This window comes from Citrus sinensis, chromosome 8, assembly GCF_022201045.2.
Source record: "Citrus sinensis cultivar Valencia sweet orange chromosome 8, DVS_A1.0, whole genome shotgun sequence".
Taxonomy (NCBI): Eukaryota; Viridiplantae; Streptophyta; class Magnoliopsida; order Sapindales; family Rutaceae; genus Citrus; species Citrus sinensis.
This window is the reverse complement of record NC_068563.1, coordinates 1,316,773-1,338,781: the sequence shown is the minus strand read 5'-3', so window position 1 is coordinate 1,338,781 and position 22,009 is coordinate 1,316,773. Positions and strand designations below refer to the sequence as shown.

The 22,009-nt window shown below is 33.6% G+C and overlaps 2 protein-coding genes and 2 long non-coding RNA genes across 7 annotated transcripts; 3 read left to right on the top strand and 1 right to left on the bottom strand.

Moving 5' to 3' along the window:
- The first annotated feature begins 4,428 nt into the window (after positions 1–4,428).
- LOC102616617 (uncharacterized) lies at positions 4,429–5,238 on the top strand. The gene is made up of 3 exons (XR_371519.4): positions 4,429–4,588; positions 4,711–4,813; positions 4,991–5,238. It is a non-coding gene; the product is annotated as an uncharacterized LOC102616617 (long non-coding RNA).
- Positions 5,239–5,787: 549 nt separating this feature from the next.
- LOC127899444 (uncharacterized) lies at positions 5,788–6,409 on the top strand. The gene is made up of 2 exons (XR_008051301.1): positions 5,788–5,881; positions 6,078–6,409. It is a non-coding gene; the product is annotated as an uncharacterized LOC127899444 (long non-coding RNA).
- Positions 6,410–10,813: 4,404 nt separating this feature from the next.
- On the top strand, positions 10,814–13,246 carry LOC102616325 (transcription factor GTE2-like). Of its 2 annotated transcripts, XR_008051262.1 has the most exons (4): positions 10,814–12,272; positions 12,371–12,587; positions 12,689–12,844; positions 12,939–13,246. XR_008051262.1 is itself a non-coding variant. In XM_052432887.1 (3 exons), the coding sequence occupies exons 1-3, from the start codon at positions 10,941–10,943 to the stop codon at positions 12,745–12,747; spliced, it is 1,608 nt and encodes a 535-aa protein (XP_052288847.1). In that variant the 5' UTR covers positions 10,814–10,940; the 3' UTR covers positions 12,748–13,246. The 2 variants fall into 2 exon arrangements, 1 of the variants encoding a protein (XP_052288847.1); XM_052432887.1 differs by having other exon boundaries at positions 12,689–13,246.
- Positions 13,247–13,937: 691 nt separating this feature from the next.
- LOC102615838 (uncharacterized) lies at positions 13,938–20,443 on the bottom strand. Of its 3 annotated transcripts, none has more exons than XM_006486717.4 (9): positions 20,278–20,443; positions 19,358–19,998; positions 19,012–19,137; positions 18,731–18,928; positions 17,843–18,070; positions 16,623–17,747; positions 16,107–16,394; positions 15,498–15,942; positions 13,938–15,057 (listed from the first exon to the last, which is right to left on the bottom strand). In XM_006486717.4, exons 2-9 carry the CDS (start codon positions 19,973–19,975, stop codon positions 14,201–14,203), a joined length of 3,885 nt encoding a protein of 1,294 aa, XP_006486780.2. In that variant the 5' UTR covers positions 19,976–19,998; positions 20,278–20,443; the 3' UTR covers positions 13,938–14,200. The 3 variants fall into 3 exon arrangements, with proteins under 3 accessions (XP_006486780.2, XP_006486781.2, XP_015388269.2); XM_006486718.4 differs by having other exon boundaries at positions 20,269–20,428; XM_015532783.3 differs by having other exon boundaries at positions 20,362–20,383.
- Positions 20,444–22,009: the final 1,566 nt, after the last annotated feature.

The window sequence follows — 22,009 nt, the reverse complement described above, 5'->3', positions numbered from 1 at the left end:
AAAAATAAGGAGTAGACATTTCTTGAATATTTGAGAGGGTTAAAATTTAGACAGAGTTTTATTAGTATTGATGTAAGTTAGTTTCAGTCATAATCTGATTTGTAAATATCAGTTATATTCGCATATAATATGAGTTGTAGTCTGAACAATAATATCATGTAATAAAATAAAAAAATAATGAAGGGGGCAGCGTCCCTTTCAAAATGCCCGCAGAATAAAAACAAATATATTCGCAATCAAGCCCCGATATTTTTATCAGAAGATAATATATTTTCTCCATTGATATTGTTTCATGTTGACGAGTGTGAAGGGTTAGTTAGCTGTTGCACTCACCCAATTACATTCAAAGCCTGGAAATGAAAGCAAAAGAAACAGGTGTGCCTTTTTCTCATTGATCAAAACAAACAACAATATCAAATGGTGAACCCCACCACCACTTAGTTGATACTTGAATTCAAAGAGATGGGTACAGTTCAGTAAATAAAATAATATATATCAAATAAATATGTATATAAAAGATAATGGCCTTCTTTTTCACATTTAATATATAGAAGTTTTATTGTCCTTTGCATTTAATATAATGCATTTGAACTCAAATATTAAGAGCAATGCTATTTAGGCACGTCGTTAATTACAAATAGCAATTTGTCATTGATTCATTGTGGGTGGTTTCCTTCATCACGATTTTTCCCGGAAAGTTTACTGACTACAGGAAAATATCATTGGTTGATGTCATGGTTTGAGGGCGACATTGCGCCTGCTTGGATGGGAAAATTGTTTTGGTCTTTGACTTTATTGCATGTATTGATTAATGAAACCTTGATGGTCAATTGCGCAATTTAAATATCTGGGATTTATTTATTTATGACAAGAGAATTTGATATTTTTAAATCATAGACTTATTAGTCTTTTCGTTTTGCAAACTTTATATAATCATAGACTTATCTACTCTTGTATGTCTCCATATTTTGGGTTATTAAAATCACATATCCACACAAATAGTAACAATTGACAAACGATATTCTTCCTACTCAAACCCAAAATTCCACTTTTCTTTTTTAACTCAACAAAGCTAGAACTTGAAAAATGGTTCAGTTTTGGGGTTCTACTCGAGGGAATATCATTTTTCCTAATAATTTAGTGATCGAGATTGCTCACGTCATGATGAATGACACGATATAAATAATACAAATATGTTAATCAGTAATTTTTATTTTATTTATGAGCCGTTATAAATATATGACAGACCTTGTTAAGTTAAATAATTATGTAACATACATCAACCCAACAAGTACTACTAATAACACATCATGACGTGAGCAATTGAATTAATAATACTATCATTAACACACAATTAGTTTTTATTGGTTATACTTTTGTGTTACTAGTAACGACTTTTGGGTTAGTGAACGTTACACAATTATGCAACATAACAACCATCATATATGACTATATGTGAAGTTATTCATAGTAAAATGACTGATACAACTAACTATGATATCATTTTTATTTTATATATATATAAGTTTCTTTATATGTGGAGAAAGGGGCCCAAAAAAACAAAACTTCTACTATGAATAAATAATGTTAATAGTCACAAAATTTATCTCAACGTATATATTCATGAATCAAGTATAATCTCAAATTCATTCTCATTTAAAAAAAAAAAGAAAGTATAATCTCAAATTCACTAGTTTGGCCTTCATCATTGCTAGCAAATGTGCTTTGTTTACATTTACATTTCCATTTATTGGTTCATTTTATGTGTATAATGTATATGTCCATCTATTTATCTCAATGATTTAATTTGAGTTTTCCATCTTTCACATGCGTCACATCCAAATAATTAATTGCAGGCCCCAGGACTGGATTTGGGTTCGACAAAATTGGATTTGGTTTGATTTTAAGTTCAATACGCAATTGAGTTCTCTTCAATATGATTAGAAGAGCAAGTTTGTTTTTTTCTTCCAAAATTAATTAATAAAGGAAAATTCGAGAGATGACATTTTAAAGCTTTCAAAATGACACTATTATTATCACAAGATCTTTGTCATGGATCAAATAACAGTCATTTTCTTCTATTTCTTTTTTTTTTTTTTTTTTACCCCTAAAGTTGAAAACTTCTTTTTCAAGTTTATAATAAAATTACGCGCAATCATTTATTATGCGTTCACAAAAGTTGATTAAAATTGCAAAGCAATCATTATATGCCTTAAACAACAACATGGCATTAAACACTTAATATAATTTTTTATTTTATTTTTTACTGTATAAACCCAAAATTGACAAGCATAGCCCCATTCGCGTGCAATAGAAGTAATAAGTAATAACCAAGGAGAGTTAAATGAATTAATCATGTCAAATCTAAAAGGGTATAATTAAAAATTCGTCGGAACGAGGTTTAATGAATGAAATGATTAGCACAATCAAAAGATTTTCTCCGACACAAGGAGAAATATCTGTCAATAAAAATTTATTTATTATAAGAACAATAGTAAATATGATTTATCATCTATTTGTGTGTGTGTATATATTTTCAAAAGGTAGGTAGACAAGATTCAAATTAATTTTTCTAATTTCTATTTTTCCCATAACTCGAATTCGTGGCCCAAAAAAGAAAAAATACTATTTGAAAACTACTTGATCTTTCTATAGGGAGCAAATAGAGTGCCAATTTTGATCTTATAGAAGAGAAAAAGGGTAGGTAGACAAGATTCAAATTAATTTTTTTAATTTTTATTTTTCCCATAACTCGAGTTCGGTGGCCCAAAAAAGAAAAAAAAATACTATTTGAAAACCACTTGATCTTTGATATATATAGAGAGAGAGAGAGAGAGAGAGAGAGAGAGAGAGAGAGAGAGAGAGATAAAAAGAAAAGTAAAAGAAAAAGAAAGGAATGGGCACTCGGCAGTAAAACTCAAATTGTTCCGCATCCGTGGCACCCAAAATGCCCATTAACTGGGCCAAAGGCTCAAGCAGAATGCAAAATATTATTAGCCCAGTTGGGAAACTACGGCCCAATATGATAGTGGGCTGAATTATGAGCCTACGTAAGTATGCGTCCATTGAATTATGAGCCTACGTAAGCATGCATCCATGTTTGGTATTGAGACATTGTACCTTAAAAGATTTTTCAAAATTAGTAGAAATATAATAATTTTTTTTTATTATACGAGTATAAAATCAAATCGACTTATCTTTTAAATTACAACAGTTATTATTTATCAATCACTTTAGTGTTATACCTTTCAAAGTTAAAATTGCTCAACCTCAATCTCTCAAACAATACCTTAATTGTTACGATAACTCCTAATATTTTATTCTGATAAATATACTCACTTCATATCTAAGAATAGTATTAAATTGTACAAAGAACTCAATAAGAAGATGTATAATGCACATGAAAACTGCATTAATAAATTAATTGAGCTTATGTCCAGATGACCCGGATCACGTCACGCAACAGAATCATTAATAAACCAAATGAGAACTGATGTAAAGTAATTGGATGGGATTGCTTCCACTTTGAGGAAGAACATTTATTAGTGACGGTCTCAATCGCTTGCATGCATAATTCTATTTAATTAGTAGGCTGTTGGTGCCGATGCTCCCACTTTTGGACAAGAGAAAATGAAACACTTATTAGAAACTAAGACAGTGTTTGTACTGTTGCGAAGGATTTGACTTCAGTGCTGATATAATTTTTGTGCTTATAAAAACACGAGTCACAGAATATTATTAAAAAAATTAGTAAAATAAAGATTAGCAACACTACTAAATCTAGAAAAAAAAAAGAAAAGAAATAAAGATAAGCATTTATAACCAAAAAATAAATAAATAAATAAATACAGTTTGATTCAGATAGAGAGCAGGTCTTGCCGGTTTAATCTAATTTTTTTTCTAGACCGTTAAAAGTCAATGCAGGCCTCCAAGGAAGCTAAAAAACCGAAGTCTTACATTGTGTGCAAGGAATATTAATTTAACAAAAGACCAAATGTGAAAAGAGAAATCTTATAACTTTACAAAGAAACATGGAATCTAGAAACCAAACCAAAAACAAAATTAACAGTAACGACTTGCTTTCAGCCGCGTTCGGTATCTCTTTCTAGAATCGAATTATCATATCAAATTATTTGATAAGTAATATTAAATGTCTCGTTATTAACCATTAATGGTAAAGAAAAAAGAAAAAAGGAAAAAGGAAAGTCTTATGTTTTTTTTTTTAATACTGATTAATCATCATATTACTGCATTACACAAATAGTTACAACTGCTATTATAGCAGATATATTACACTGATATTTACAATAATATTAATCAGCTTACAAAAATATTTTTTTGAATGGAAGTTTCTTTATGCCTCCACAAGCTACAATAATGTTCTTCTCTTTGATCTGACTTCATATTCACACACACACACACACACTCTCTCTCTCTCTATATATATATATATAATAGAAATGCCTTGGAACACAAAATCCAGGACCAGGAGTTTTATTATTCTGTGATCAATCAGTGAATTTTGTCAATTCTCTGTTTGGCAAAAGAATGAGCGAACCCAAATATGCGTACCCGTATCCTGCTCCAGGTAACTATATTAGTGAAAATAATTTCTTATTAATTTCTTTATAATTTTTTGGAAGTACTTTTAGGATTATTTTGGGCAAATATTAAACGTTGGGTCCAATGATTTGTGATATGGTGGTTCAGGCAGTTATCAAGGGCCGCCGCCGCAGCCGCCGGTGATGGCGCCACCGCAGTATTATGCACCGGCTCCACCACCAAAACAAGAACCAACTTTTCTTGAAGGATGGTAATTGCTGATTCCCATTCTCAATCTTTAATTTTTTAAGTTTTTTTTTTCTCCTTTTTAACTTACTGTATGCGTGTGTGTACGTGTATATATATATATAAATTCATAGCAATAATTTATTTGTTTTTTTTTTTTTTTAATATTTGTTGTTAAAATTTGTGCTTGATATTTTTGCAGCCTTGCAGCTTTGTGTTGCTGTTGTCTCTTGGATGAGTGTTGCTGTGATCCCTTTGTCGTCGTCGTGGACTGATCATGTCACATTTATTATGATCGAAACGTTAGGTCAAGATAAAGAAAAACAAATTTTACTTTTGTTTATCTTATTAATTTACACCGATTAAGTAAAGAGTTCATCCAGATTATCTGATTATGTACCATATGTATGAGTTCGTTAATTTCTCCAATAAAATTATTCTTTTCTTCTTCTTCCTCTTCTTCTTTTTAATTTTTTATGCAAGTCTTATATGGCAACATTCCCATACATAAAAAAAAAAATCACATATTTTTATGCATAAATATTAATATATTATAGATTAAAATAAATTATATTTATATATTTATGCCCAATTTTAATAGAATCAGAGATTCGTGATTGAGAATTATTTTTATCAAGTAAGGATTTTTAATTTTATTAGAGTGTGAGAACTATTTTCACAAATTTCAAAGCGTCATAAAAGGATTTTACGATATTGTGAAGCAATTTATAATATTGTAAACGTTTTTTTACACTAATACGACGATCCATCTGACAGACACGTTAATAAAATGCGGAAGCCAGTATTTGAAAATGCACTTTTATTCCAACCCAACCGCTTGAATCGTAACGAAACAGTTGCCGCCGTGGTATTAACTATTAAGAGGGAACACGTTAACATGCTTTTGGACACGTGTACGTATATATCTGTGTATATGTGTGTGTGTGTGTGTGTGTGTGTGTGTGTGTGTGTGTGTGTATGAATTTTAATCAACAGCTCGCTCACCATCGATTCTTGCTGGGTGCCGGCCTCCTCCTCTTCATCAAATTAATTATGTATGAACCCAAGTATGCGTATCCATACCATCCTCAAGGTACGTACTAACTATCAAAATTAAAATTAACAAAAAAAATACTCGGTCGTTTGAATATTGTAAAATACAAAATTTAATCTATATATTGTTGTTTGTCGTTTTGTACACGTTATTAGATTTGTTTGAATTCGCCTCTTAAAACATGCGGACGTTTGCAATTAAGAACTGTGAATCGTGTTAAACAGTCTGTTTGCAGCCTTGCTGCTTTGTGTTGCTGCTGTCTCATTGATGAGTGCTGCCGCGACCCCCTTTTTTTCTTTTTTGTGGGCTAATTAATATTTAATACCACAATTTTTTTGTTCGTTAATTAATAATAATCAACTGACTGTTTGGCATAGTTTTTGTTTTGTAATGTATAATCAAAGTTGCTCAATAATTTTATGTTATGGCCCAATTCATACTTTTGATTACTTGTTTAATCTGTTGAGATCAGACGTGTATATATACATAATTAGGCATTAATTAATTATATTTCGTTTGTTTTGTTTTGTTTTGTTTTGTCCAACTTGTAATATTATAATGAGTTTGTATTATGTCGCTGCACAATTGGCTCGAAACTTCTTCATTGAATCCTCTATTAATGAGAACTTCCCTCTCCCCGTTCAAAATAAAATAATAGTGTAATAGTAGTAGCTTGAGAAGGAATATAATATAATTATTAATATAACGCTTTTTCATTTCATCTTCACTCTCCGTGGAAAAAAATTTGAAGTTTTCTAAGTTTTAGTTGGTAGCTTTCAGAAAATTTCGTTTATGTTGTAGAACTTAACTTATAATGAAGTTCTAAATTTAGGATTCATTGAGAACGAGGGATATTCAACACAAATGTATTGAATTGTAGTTGGTGGCTTTCAAAATATTTTTTTTTCTCTTTTTTTTATTTATTTTAATATTTTTTAACTATTTTATTGAAAATAATTTATTTATAAATTTGAAGATTAATTCCAACAATTAACTAAGCAAGATTATCCGGCTAACATTAACAGACTCAAAATTGTAGGTCTTTATCAAAAGGAAAAAAAAAACTATAAATTTTTTAAAAAAATTTAACTTATTGAGTTTATAATTGTTAATTGTAATTGTAAATTTTTTTTATAATTAATATTAACGTTGACTCGTGATCTGACGTGTAATAACAAACTCAATTTATAATTATAATTTTTTTTTTTTACAAAAACTGTAATTTACAGTAAATAATTGTTAAAATGATAGTTTTGCTGAACTTTTGAAAATTGCATGAGCCCAATCATTCATCAAGTGATAAGCGTCTCTCGTTTCTCTGAGATTCAAGTCTCATAGTATTTATTTAGATAAGATTAGTACCAAATGTTTTATTTAAATAATAGTTAAATTGTAGTATGAATCGAATCACTTGAAGATGGCAATTTTTTTTTTTTCTTTTCTACAAAAAAGATCTTCTTTTAGGAAACTGCGAACGTCAACGTACATTTTCATCAAAAAGAGAAAGAAGCCAAAATTGTGCCGACTGTTTTGAGCGGCAAATTTTTCACCCGTGACGGCGACTAAACCCACAATTATTATTGTCAGCTTGAACAAGTTTGGGAACAAGTTATAATAATAATAATAATCTAATTGCATGGCTCGTCTCATCAAGCGATCCCCACTTTTTTAAGATTGTACAATATGAACGAGTGATGACAAAGCAAATCCTTAAAAGTTTTGTGGTTAATTTCTGTAAAATTTTCGCTTTAAAGAGGGTTGGTCTCTTTCAATTATATTTATTGTAATTTGCAGTTCAACTAAAATAGTGTTAAAAATGATACACTAGCCTATTTGACCCACCTCTTATATTGCTCACTTGTACATGTTTTGTTGGATTGCATGTTATAACAAATGCACTTAGAGAAAACTTTTTAAGAGATTCGTGAATCATTGCCTTTAATTTTGTTTACAAAATATAATTCTGTAATTAAAAAATAATTACAGAATATAACTAAAAATTAACTCGTCGTGGTTAAATAATATTTATTTAAACAATCTTACACTGTCTTGTAGATTTGTGATCAAGGGCCCGTTTGAGATTGTTTTTAGGAGATTTAAAAGTGACGATTTTGAAAAACTAAAAGCTGATTTTGGATTGTCTTAAATTTTTTTAGAAATCGCTTTTTCGCAAAATCACCGGAATTAGGGTCGAAAGAAGAAGTCACATGATCTCACTGAATCAGTGGTTAATCGGCAGATTCTCAATCTTACGGCAAATTTTGAAAAGTAAGAAATGAATACTTTTCAAAGTCTAATTTTGAAAATTAGTTTTATACTTGGTACAATTTCATATATATCTTTATACGTATATATATTATAAAAATTCAAAATTATCTTTATTAGTTAGAAAATAAAATCACTAATTGCAAAGAGATTATCATTAGTACCAATTATATTGAGATTAAAAAATAAAATTGAAATTAAAAAATATAAAATACTTATTTTAGTTATCAATTATTTTATACACACAATAAAAATATTTTACATACATGTTTATAAAAATTTAAATAAATTTGATTCAATATTATATCTAATTTACATTCTTATAGCGGTTTAATAGTTAAATTTCTCGAATACATTGGACTGCCTTAAAAACTCACCGTACTTTTAAAAAATAAATTTTAACAAAGTAATTGATTCTCTTTACAACTAATTGTTTCCACAGCATGGCTAACAATAATTATTATTATTTTTAAATTATAACATTACCAAAATAGACCCAACCCTCATGTTTGTATTATGGGATGTGAGAATATTTTGCACTTTGAGAAGTATTTTGGGACTAATAATAGGAAATCACATATTTGACATGATCAATTTGCATTTTGCAGCGGACACAATTAGTAGAAATATAGATACCGTGGGGGAACCAAGATTTTGTTTCGGTGATGTGAGGTCAGAACTTAGACCGAAGGAACTCCAATTTTGAGAAGGTCAAAACTCAAAAGAGTAATAAAAAAATTAAGAAGCCAAACTGTTAAACCTTTAGAGAAATATAAATTTCACATAGGATTCTTTATCTCTCCTGAAATTTTTATTTTTCGAATCTAGAAGCAGTCACAAGACTGCCTCTAGTTGCATGGACAAAAGTTATGTTTATAGCATAACTCATTGAACAATTACATTGATGGTAGCAGAAAAAAAAAAAAAAAAAAAAAAAAAGACATTAGAGATTGCAACATATATGTAATATCAAAAACCACATTGCAGATTGGCTAAAACCTCAAAAATATCCCATTACCATCGTAGTGCCTCTCAATTCACGTTGTTATTTGATTACAAAGTTGCCAGAAATGACAATTGATATGACTCAATTCTAATTTTGTCACATTTTATCGACAAATACTATGATCCCCTTTTTCCTTCCCATGCAAGTTGAACTACTTTGAGTCCTGAATCCTGATAAAAAAAAGAAAAAAAAAGTTGAATATAATATTTTATGTGTATGTATGTATGTATTTTCACCTTTTTCTAACTTTCACATTATCATATCAGTGGTGGTGGTGGTGGCGGTGGTGGTGGTGGTGGTGGTTGTGGACCAAGACCTTCATAATTCTTCCATTCTCATTTGCTTACTATTTGCGTAGGCTTAGGTTTAGTCCAGTGCCTGCTTTACTGAATTGCCAAGAATGTTGGATCCAAAACAATAATAGATAAAAAAAATGAGAATAATTTTATTTTATTTTTATTTTTTTATTGAAAAAATTAAGAATATACACGTTGTCTTCGAGGGCAGATAATTGAGTTATTCAAGATATTAGACGTATTCAGATATAGTTCCGGTGTGTTGGATATTCAAAATTTTTAACTAATTTGCTATAATTGATTGTGATAATATTGATGTTATATATTAAGTGAGATACTATGGAGCAAAAATAATGGGTTTCTATATCCCTCATACCCTCACTAATGATTAAAAACTAATACTACCATTATTGGACCCATTTTGATAAATTTAGGACACAGAAATTGAATATTTATTAGGAAATTTGGCGCGAGTACCAGATAATTGAGCATTTTATTTTGGAATAATTTGCAATTGCATTTATTGATGATCTCCCATTAAAGAAAAAAAATATATATATTAAAAAAAAAGGGATAAGATTTTAACAGGTTATTGGTGAAAAAGAAAAGGACAAAAGAAAGAGACATCAATTATGTTCAACCAACTCAATTTTTGATTGGATAATGCTTCTCTTATATATATATATATATATTACCCACTAAAATCCAATGAATCTCTTCAAACCAACATTTTAATTGTCCTAATTAATAACTATAGTGAAATTAATTAATTGATAAGTTCATATCTTTTTCAAAATAATTTTCAACAATTAATTGGAGAAAAAACTCTTAGCAAGTAGCAACAACGTTTGTGGATTCATCCAATCAAAATTTGACACATGGTGAGAGAAAAGTATTACATCAAACGTGTCAAGGTTTTATTGGGTGAGAGAAAAGTATTCCTCTGAGGGCAAGTGCGTGATTTTGAAGTTTTTTAGCCATGTACTAAAATGCCCCTAGCATTGACAAGGTATTTCCGCAGGGCGATCTCACCATCAACCTCCACATGCGCGTAGCTTCTAGCTCACGCCGGTCCACCCACTTGGCCGTTTGCATCCACGTCATCTCATGTGGGCCCCACGTACGTGAAAAACCCTAAATTCACGGCACATGCAACCCAAATTCACCCCAAATGAAGATCCCCGAATCAGAGAAACACATCTCTCCAATCCAACGGACTCGCGTGCAGACACGTAAGTGAACCACAGAATCCCCACCGTCCATGACAGATCATCCGGGTAGAATCTCGGGTACTTCTAGAACTATACAAACCGTAAGATGAACGAACAAAAAGGAACCAACGGGTGAGATGTTGCCCGATATCTAAACGGGCAGATCTGATGGTCTTTAAGAAGGGAGGCTAGCCCCCTCTAGTTCCTCGCTCTGAATAGGGGAATTCCCAAACCCTAAAATAATAATAAAAATTATCCGTTAGTGGCGGTGGCGCGTCTGGTGCACGATCTGGGCGATTAATGGTAAATTTCGGCAGCGGATGGCATCGGCGGTGTTAGCCAATCGCGGAGAAGGCAACTGGCCGATGCAAACTAAAGGCAGTGGTCCTAAATTCATGGGAAAAGCTCCAAACCCTAACCCTAAAAAAAGAAATTTTCACCCTGAAATCAACAACGGCTGTCAAATTGACGACGTGTCGCCGGCAGTAACGCAATCAGCCGCCTCAGACGACGCGTCGTCCATCAACCGAAGACCCAACAACGATCACCTTCTCGTGGGTAATTACGTCAGCTTCAACGTTGCTTCGTATTCAAAAAAAGAGCTTTTTGAGCTCAAGAATCGTCTAATTTCGGAGCTGGAACAGATTCGGCAGCTAAAGAACCGTATCGAATCGCCGCAGTTCAGATCCGGCTCTAAAAAATCGTCAATTTCCGGCAACAAGCGGCCGTTTGTGTCGAACGAGTTGAAGAAACTGAATCAACAAGATAATGGGAAGTTGATGAAGAATTGTGGGCAAATCTTGACGAAGTTGATGAAACACAAACTTGGGTACATCTTCAATTCCCCGGTTGATGTTGTTGGTATGGCCTTGCATGATTATTACGATATCATCAAAAATCCGATGGATCTTGGCACCGTTAAATCAAAATTGTCCAAGAATTTGTACGATTCGCCGGCGAGCTTTGCAGCTGATGTTCGGTTGACTTTCAACAATGCGATGACTTACAATCCGAAAGACCACGAAGTGCATATCATAGCGGAGCAATTTCTAGCGAGATTTGAGGAATTGTTTCGGCCAATTAATGAGAAATTGATGCAAGAAGATGTCCAGGAGCGAGTTCTTGATGATGAATTTCCGGCACATTCCTGGAATTTTCACGAGGTGAAAGAGAAAGAGGTTGTAAAGCAACAACCTTTGCCAAAACCTGAGCCAATGCAGCGAGTTTTAGCAACTGGGTCAAACCATAACCCTAAGCCGAACCCCCCACCAGCGGCAGCGGCTCCACAGATGCCGGTGAGAACACCCTCGCCAGTGAGGGTTACACCGGCAGTAAAGCCACTGAAGCAGCCTAAGCCGAAGGCAAAGGATCCGAATAAGAGAGAGATGAGTATGGAAGAGAAGCACAAGTTGGGGATAGGGTTGCAGAGCTTGCCACAAGAGAAGATGGAGCAAGTGATTCATATTCTGAAGAAAAGGAATGGGAATCTTAGGCAAGATGAGGATGAGATCGAGCTTGATATTGAGGCACTTGACACAGAGACTCTTTGGGAGCTTGATCGGTTTGTGACTAACTATAAGAAGATGGTTAGCAAGATTAAAAGGCAAGCTTTGATGGGCATCAACAATGTGTCTTCAGCAGATGCCAATAGGGTGAGCGGAATTATTAGCTGTTGTGATTTTTGTAGTTACATTGTTATGATTTTGTTTATTGATTTAGTGGTATTCTTATACGAGTGATTTTTGTGTAGGAGGTGCCTATGGCTGAGAAAATTGAAGTGGCGACAGATGCAAAGAAGGCGAAGAAGGGGGAAGCTGGGGATGAAGATGTGGACATTGGTGATGAGATACCAATGAGCAGTTTCCCACCGGTGGAGATTGAGAAGGATAATGCTCATAATAACAATGCCGCGAGTAGTAGCTCTAGCAGCTCTAGTAGCTCAAGTAGTGATTCATCGTCTTCGAGTGGTACAACACTCCTCACAATCTGATCTTTGAAGTGTTTTTGAGTGTTGTGCAGATGGGAAATGTGTGGGAGAAATGCTTAGTTGTGTTAATGTTTTGTGCAGATTCGGATTCAGGCTCTTCTTCAGGAAGCGACTCGGATGCTGATGATGCACGGTCATAGAATGCACGGTCATTGAAAATATTGAGGTTTGAGGAATTGGTCCAAAGCTTTCGTGCAGGAGGGGAGCCCTGAAGTGTGATTACTATGGATGAACGAGGTAGAAATCATTTTGGTTGTGCCGTTGGGCTCATTTCTTTGTCTTCTTTTACGCGGCCGTCGTGTGCTGAACTTATGGAACTCTCTTGTTGCAGGGTTTGATTGCAAGTTGTGTTGTGGACTTTTGGTTGTTGTGGTTGCATTTTGGAGGATCCCGAGGACTTTGGAAATTTGGCTTGGTAGCATTTGGCTGGATTGTAAAGAGGATCAAGGATTGGGGAACAATTTGAAAAAGAAAAAATGTAGGAGAAAATTGTGTAGGCTGGCTAGTGACGGTAGAGAAATGATGTAGGCAAGGAGCTAGAGAGATTTGTTAGATGTGTTAGTGAGAAATTTAGAGGGTTGAATACTTTGTAAACATTTTTAACACTAAATACATAATTTTAGCTAATCATTGACCAAATTTGCAACTGTGTTTTCGTTTTTGCATTTAATTGGTTATGATTAAGAGACTCAGCACACAGGTCTGCCAGTACATTCTTTTATTTGGCAAGTGAGATGGATAATGGAAATGGATCTTGGTGCATGTTTGAGAAGATTCAGAAGATTAGTTAAAATTTAGTGATATATTATCTGTAAAGGTTTTACGCAGACGAGAAGGGAATGGATGCTGTAAGCATGTGAAAGAAAGGGCCTGCCAGTGCCAGGCTTTGAATTTGATTATTGACTCTGAGTTGTTTGGGAAAACAATATGCCAATGCTTAACCGGATACATGTGTTTTTTGTTTATTATTTTAAAAGAAGTGCAAGCCGATAAATCCGTGAGAAAAGGGCAAAGTAAAGAAAATATTATAGATTATAGTACTGGTCCAACAAAGTCCAAGGACAGGTAAATACCACATGTAAGCACGGCTGGCCGGCTTAAGGGCTATTACTTGACAGAGACTACTTTGTATATTACAACATATCAACGTATTGCAAGACAGCAACAACATCTAATCCCATTAGAGACCGAATGAGCACTCACTTCAGCTCATAAAACAATGCTGAATGTTTGATGCACGTTGCAAATGAGAAACAGCTGAACCTTGAAAACGATAGCACGACTTCATTCACTTGGAAAATAAACCTGAGCCCGAGGTTGAAAATTTAGCTGACTATGATCAATCTCTTCCTCTACGAGCATTCATTAGATATAATATTAGAAAAACAACTTAGAAATCAAAACAAACAATTTTCAAGAATTTTACCAATATAAAAGTTTCATGACATGGTGCTAGCAAAATTGCACATCAATTTATCAATATTGCCCCCAGAACTGGGCAGGCAGTGATGGGGACTTGCATGAGGATGTCATATGAATAAGAACGAATTACATTCATCATGACTTTTCTCCAACGGTATATCCTTACTGCTGTCATTCCAGCTTCTTCAAATTAAGGAACATGTCACCAAGTTGAGATTCGCAAGCAGCATGAGCATCAGAGGGCAAATCTTTAAGAAAAGGCTTGGTCAGGTTAAGAGTTGATAACATCTGGAACATCTTAGCACAGAACTTGCGTACTTCAGCCCGTCTAGACTGCTTCTCAGGCATATTTGTCACCAACTGCTTTATCACATGGCTGAGATTTCGGAGATGGCTCTTCAACTTTCTCTTTGATGCATCCCGAGTAGCTTCATCAGAGCTTAAAGGAACCAGTGACTTTAAAATCTCCATCACCAGATCCAGAGATTCAACTCGACGAAACACTGATTTTGCACTGCCACATTTTTCAAGAATGAATCCAAAGAGATGATGCCCAATCCATGGCCTTCTTCGAAATATTTCCTTCAGAAATTCAGATTTAACTTGAGATTTTTTACTATCAAAATAACCAACCAACACATCCCGGAAGATATCAAAAACCCTTTGTAGTTCAGACTCTGAAAAATTTCTTGCATCAATGATCTTTAAAATCCAGAAGGTTGAATTCTGCGCTAAAGATCCAATCATTTTGTGCCGATTCAAGGAGGCTGACTGCTTCTTCTTAGATAGACTGGCAACCGATTTCTTTCTCTTGAACGGTTTTGATGCCAATTTTAAATTTTTCTCCAACAAAGATTCAAGAGTAGAAAGTTGCACTGAGTCACTCTTCGGAAAGTCTTTAGCTTTGAATATTTTCTTCTGCAGAATTCCCCATATACGTTGTCCAAGCTGCTCACTGCCTTCAATAGTATGTGGGTTAACAAATGCCTGAGCCAAGTTTGAGTACACCATCAGAACTTGGGGCTTACCTGTGCAAGGAAAACCATAAGCACTTATCAGGATGCAGGAAAAGAGAATTTTTTTTTGAAATTAATAGTCAAGTATTAGCAGTATGCAGCGAACTGTTTCTCAATCCTTCCTAAATTACCAATTTAACATTCAAATCAAATAAATTATCATAAAATTAATATATTACTGGTAAAAGGTGGCTAATCCAAACCAAGCTCTAAGTTGAAATTGTCAGTTCTGAAACCGGTTAGAATCTTAAGCGATATCATTGCTAAATCCTCACTCTGTTAATCCAAAATAATCCCAATACTAGAGAGCCTCAATAAAGAACAATGTTACTCCCAACGAGCCTTATTTTAAATAAACACAATCTAAAAACTGCTTGAGGAACAATTTTATATCTCAAACAGTGTTAATCTAATCTTAGCTCAATCTTAGCTTAACACATAGTAGTACTTGCCTGGATTTTCATGCAGGTAAATTTCCAGCAGTGAAAGAACCCGAAGTTTGAACAGAACAAGCTGGGATTGAGCAGTTTCACCCCCAGACTGATTCTTTTTCTCTTTGACAATATGGGCAAGATAAGTATCCATCCGGAACATTGCCTCATCATCCACTCCATCAGAATCATCAGAATGTTCAGGAAGTTCTTTGCCAGGTCCTTCTATTCCAGCCACAGCCTCGGAGTAATCAGAATGCTCATCACTCTCTGCTGTTTCACCAGTCTCAGCCTCATCAATATCCTCCTCTTCTTCAATACCCAGAAAATCTTCTTCGTCATCATCTTCTTCTTCTTCTTCACTCTCGGCATGGCGATGTCTAGCTGGTTTCAAATCTTTCTTAATAACTCGTAACATCCGCATGAGTCCATCGTCCGTTACATTATCACAGAAATATTTGAAAACCTGAGCACACAAGCAGAAGCCATATAAATCATACATTTGTACTGGGAACTCATAGCAAGGAAAAATGTTCTTTCTTAGAGCATAACAAATCTTTGAGTCCGATCTAAAAAAAAGAATCGCAAGTACACAAAAAGGAAAGAATGTACACTTGCTGTAACACACACCTGCTCGATTGCAGACCGCACAGGAGCTGATGACTGCGGCAGCAATGACATCAATGTATCCACCAAGACATCCATCAACTCCGGTGTAGAATCACCATCCGACTCATCTTCACCAGAGGAGTTAAGAAGATCAGAAGTTGCAAAAGCTTTCTTACAACACATGACAAGATCAGAGGCAGCTTCGGAGAATTCCCCTGGTCGAAGGAGCACTTGGAGCAGCAACTGGATAAGCAAGTATCTAAGTGCATGCAATTTATCTGCATCCGCGCTGAGCCCACTATTCCTTTCCTATAACATTAAGAACAAGCAAACTTCTAAATATCATTTCAGAGATTAAACTACATAATACGCAATAAAATTTGGAAACTTCTGACACATTTAAATAAGCATATTTCTTAGGGAAGTCCGAGATGCTACTGTACTCAGAATCAGCTCCCCAAGAATAAACCCACTCCAAAATTAAAAGCAACTGCAGTATATTGGTGGTGCAGAAAACAGAAAGGTAAATTCATCTACCTCTCTAGAAATCCTAGTTTCCATTTCTTGCAATTTTTTGAATGCCTGTTCGTCCTCATCACTTAAAGATCGAAAGAGAGAAACTGAGGGAATGTTGCGTAATGTGCTCAGAAACCTCATGAAGTAAGATCCAAGATCACTTGGCTCCAGTCCATTTGCCAAGGAATGTGACCCATCAACCTTCTGAGCATTTGCCAGCAATTGCTGAAGCTGCTCAATGCACATCCTGCAAAGAGCACTCGAGGTCGCTGCTTTAGGCCAGCGAAATTTCTCCTGTAACTCAAAAGATGTCACTTCAGTGCCAAGAGATGCAGAGAACAAACCCTGAACAGCCAGAAACTTCAAAATTTCCTTTTGCACTCGAAACTTTGCTTCAGGATCCAGCTTCAAGTATTTCAAAATACTGGGGAGGGATTCTATAACCCAACTTTTCAGATAATCAGCATTTCCCAATGTCCCCATTGCATCCTTCTCACCAATTGAACCCATCTCTGAATTGTCATCAGTAGTTTGACTCTGATCTGAAGGTTCCTCAGAAGCTTGACCTTCGTCCACAAACATGTTGACTAGGTCCTGAACAAAAAACATGCAACCTGATTCTGTTTTGAAATCTGCCATCAAATCTTTAACTACTTTTGTCCGTGTGATGCAGTCAAATTTTCCATTACTGTGCTTTTGTAGAGCCACAATCACAGCAATTCTTCTGACATCATCATTTCCAACCCAATCTATCAATTCTTTAAGGAAATACTGAGCAACTTTATACAACCAAGAATCTTTTGTGGAAAGTATATCCATCAGGCACTGCACAAGTTTGTAAGAAAGAACAATCGAGACAAAAGATGCAGGTAGCCTTGGTAGGAGAAGCAGCAGAATGTCAAATGCCAAGTGTTTGCGATCATGAGATGAGAGAAGAAGGGATCCTTCAATAATAATCTCACAGAAAGACCAAAAACTCTTGGCAACCTCTTCTTCAGTTGAGCTAGACTTACGACTCTTTTTGTGTTTCTTTATCGAAGATGAAACTGATGCTGCATCTTCATCTTGCAAGACTGTATCAGGTAAAAGAATATTTACCAGAACAGGCCACACACTGTGAATTCGGGGCTGACAGAAGGTAGATTCCTGCCACATTACAGAAACAAAAACATTTTCAGAAAATTTTCTGATTTCATTCATCCATCTTAAAGTAGCAGTGTACAAATATATCTGAATACCACCTTCAAGCAATTAACAAGAGAGGACAAATGGTCAGCAGCAAAAAGTTTACTAGGGCTGAAAGGAGTTGGCAAAAGTTTGCCGAACTTCTTGCTGTCATCAGAAATTTTTTCTCGAATTCTAAGAGCTAAAAGCAAAGCATCAGGATTTCCAACTTCATTGGCTCCTTCAAACCACTCATGAAGACCAGGAGCTTCGAGGACATGACTTACCACAGCATCAGTGGGCACCTACAAAAACATAAAAGACATAAAAGGATTAAGGCACGAGTAAGCAATTCCAACTGACACCCACACATCAGAACATAGAACAATTTCTCTTTTCTTTTTCTTAAGTAAATAAAAACTGCTAAAGTGGTGCATAAATCAGAGAGCTACTCCTTCTAGCACCTGAAAGGTATTTGAAAGTTATAAACATATGTACAAGGAATGTAAACAATTCAACAGGTATAAAACTCAGAGCAAGACGTTCCAGTACAACAGAATGCCAAACTGTAAACCTACTATCCAAGTATAAAAATCAATTACATAGTTCTAGTCCTAACATAAACACATGATACACATCCAAGAAATTGAACAGAGTAATGCGCCCCCCGCGTCAAGGGAAACAAACCAAAAAAAAAAAAAAAGGAAATCCAGAAAATGACTTCAAAGGAGTTCAGGCTGCTATGAGCTATTAAAAATATTGATTAATCACAATGGCCAGCATAATTAAAAAAATCACTATGCTTACATACTATTTACCAAATCCAGATCTAAAATAACAGGTAAAAGCCATATATAAATTGGACATGCACCATTAACAGCAAAATTAAATCCTCCCCAACCATGCATCAAAAGCAAGTGCATATATTTTAACTGAATGAATGAGTTCCATTTCTTAGACCGTACCTTTTCAACCAATTCTAAAATAATCGAGACAGCAGGCTCTTGCAAGTATCGTTTCTTTGCTGCAAGGGAGATAAGGACACTGGTGAATTCCTTGATGTATGGTGTGTTTTTATCAGATATCCATTCTTTAGTTAGTCTTCCTGACCGAGCAAGAGCACCATAGGCAAATAAGCGACCCAAAAGGCAGTCCCTCACTTCCTGCAATTGCACAACTCAGATTTTTCTTTTTAAGTCCATGAAAACCGTATCAAATGTACGGTATATGATATTAAATTTCCTACCTGGCCCTTCATCGATGACGAGACCTCCAACAAATCAACAATTAGTTTCAGCAATGAGTCCACTTTGATACTTGGAATTGTACTGACTGAAAGAGTCAGACCTAATGCAAACCCTTGTCTTGCACACTGCAAAAGCAATTTCAGATCATAAATTAGCAAAAAGCTAGAAAGAAAGAGTCATCTACCCAATAGATGGCCCACTGCTTGTACCAATAACAAGAAATGCCATGCAAAGGTCTCCAAAGAAAACAAGCAGGCTACAAAATAACTCTCGAAATTATAACAAAAGTTTTATTACAGCAATATCACCATTGAGAAGATTCAGGACCAAGCTAACAAAGCATACCTCTCTTGACGAAGAAACACCACGGATAAGCCTACGAATAGCATATCTCAGAGAAGGCGCACAGTCATTTAACCCATCATCTTTGTTGGCTTCCAACTTTAATCCATGACCTTTAACTGACTGATCCGCAAGTCTATCATACGCCTTCTGAACTTCCTGCAACTCTTTCACCAACGTTTCAGCCGCTGCTTGTCTCACAGAAACATCACCAGACGCCAAGTCATTAAAAACACTAAGTCGCAAGTCCGGCATCCCACTACTAGATGATGACGATGCCACTGATGCCTTAGTTTCTTCTCCTCTCAATGCTCCACCAACTTCTTTTGGATGAACTTCTTTGTTTTCCAAAGCAGACCGCTGCCTCTGCTTGTCCATCAATTTCCTTTTCTTCCTTCTCTCCATTGGTTTGATAGAACTAGAAACTTTCTTCCCATCGCCATCTCCCTTTCCTCCTTTTTGCTTATCCTTTTTCACTTTCTTCTTCAAAGGACTCAAAATAACATTGTTATCCCCCACATTGCCATTATCCAGATTACCGGCAATTGTATTTTCAGTAGCCGTATCAACTACGCCCTCTCCTTCCTCTACAACATTAGAGTTTCTTTTCTTGCCCCCCATTATACCAAAGCTTCAAACTTACCCTACATCAACAATGCATCAAATATAACAATCAAATAAACCAACCCACTTCAACTTTCAAAAAATAACAATATAAATAATAAAAAGCAACATATTAAAGAAATTATTAACATCTATTCATTGAAAGGACATAAAAAATTCCGAAATACATAAAGATACAAGCTTTTGCTCCTGTTACAGCTCTGTAATTTTCAGAGCAAATAAACCAAAGCTGAAAATGTTTTTGGGAAAAAAAAAAAGAGAAAAATTATGAGATAAAAGAGCGAACAAACCCGGCTTACTGTTTTAATAGAGACTAAAGGAATTGGGATTTTGAGGGTTTTAGTTTTAGGGTTTTATTATATAAAAATTTTTGTTTAATTTACTTTAAGCTCAGGACAGTGGCCGGCGCGTAAGGAAGCAAGAAGGGGGAGAGAGAGTTTGCATAGAGTCTTATATAGTGGCTAATCTGAAACCGTTAGATATCTTCAATTTTAATCCAACGGATGATTTTTAATTTATGCAATAGGAACAAAAGGTAAAGCTGTCGAAACAGGTTATGGAGTGGTATTCGTATCGTATTAAATTTGTGTCGTGTTAAATTTAACTCGATTCAAATATAACTTATTTAATAATTATATTAAAATATCAAAATTTAAATATGACATAAAAAATAAATGAGTTACTCAATAATCTATTTAATACTTAGGTTATTTTATGATGTCGCAATTAAAATTACAGCATCAATACCGTAATTAAATATAAATTGTGTAAATGAAACATAAAATTTATAAATTTAATATAAAATTTATAAATTAACATTAACAATAAAATATAATATAAATTTTAGAAATTAAACATAAGACTTGTAAATAGAAGGTAAAATCAGTAAATTAATGTATCATTAGTAAATAAAACAAAAACTTACAAATATAACTTAAAACTCATAAATCAACATTTAGTGCATAATAAAACAAAAATTTTAGAAATTAAACATAAAATTTGTAAATGAAAAATAAAAAGGTAAATCAATATAAAAATAGTAAATTGATGTATTACTAGTAAACAAAACTAAAACCTGCAAATATAACTTAAAATTAGTAAATTAACATTAACTATAAAATAAAACATAAATTTTGAAAATGAAACAAAAGAATTGTAAATAGAAGATAAAACAAGTAAATTATTATAAAACTGATAAATTCTTGTATTACTAGTAAATAAAACAAAATTTTACAAATATAACATAAAAATAATAAATCAACATTAAGCGCAAAATAAAACATAAATTTTGAAAGTAGAACATCAAACTTGTAAATGGAAGGTAAAACAAGTAAATTAATATAAACTAGTAAATTAATGTATTACTAGTAAATAAAATAAAAGCTTACAAATATAAAAAAAAATTAGTAAATCAACACTAATTGTAAAATAAAATATAAATTTTGGAAATAAAATATAAGACTTGTAAAAGGAAGATAAAATAAGTAACTTACTATAAAATTGGTAAATTGATGTATTACTGGTAAATAAAATAAAAACTTATGAATATAACATAAAATAAGTAAATCAACATTAAGTACAAAATAAAACATAAATTTTGGAAGTAGAACATAAGACTTGTAAATGTAATGTAAAACAAGTAAATTAATATAAACTAGTAAATTAATGTATGATTGGTAAACAAAACAAAAACTTGCAAATAAAATACAAAACTAGTAAATCAACACTAACTATAAAATAAAACATAAATTTCGAAAATGAAACATAAGACTTGTAAAATGAAGGTAAGATAAGTAAATTACTATAAAACTGGTAAATTAATGTATTACTGGTATATAAAATATAAAATGAAAACTTATAATATAACATAAAATAAGTAAATCAATATTAAATACAAAATAAACATAAAGTTTGTAAATTATGCCTAAAACTTATGAATAAAAGGTAAAATAAGTAAATTAATATAAGAGTTATTATAAAAAAAGTTTACAATTGTAAAATAAAAACTCGTTATAATGTGTATTACCTTAT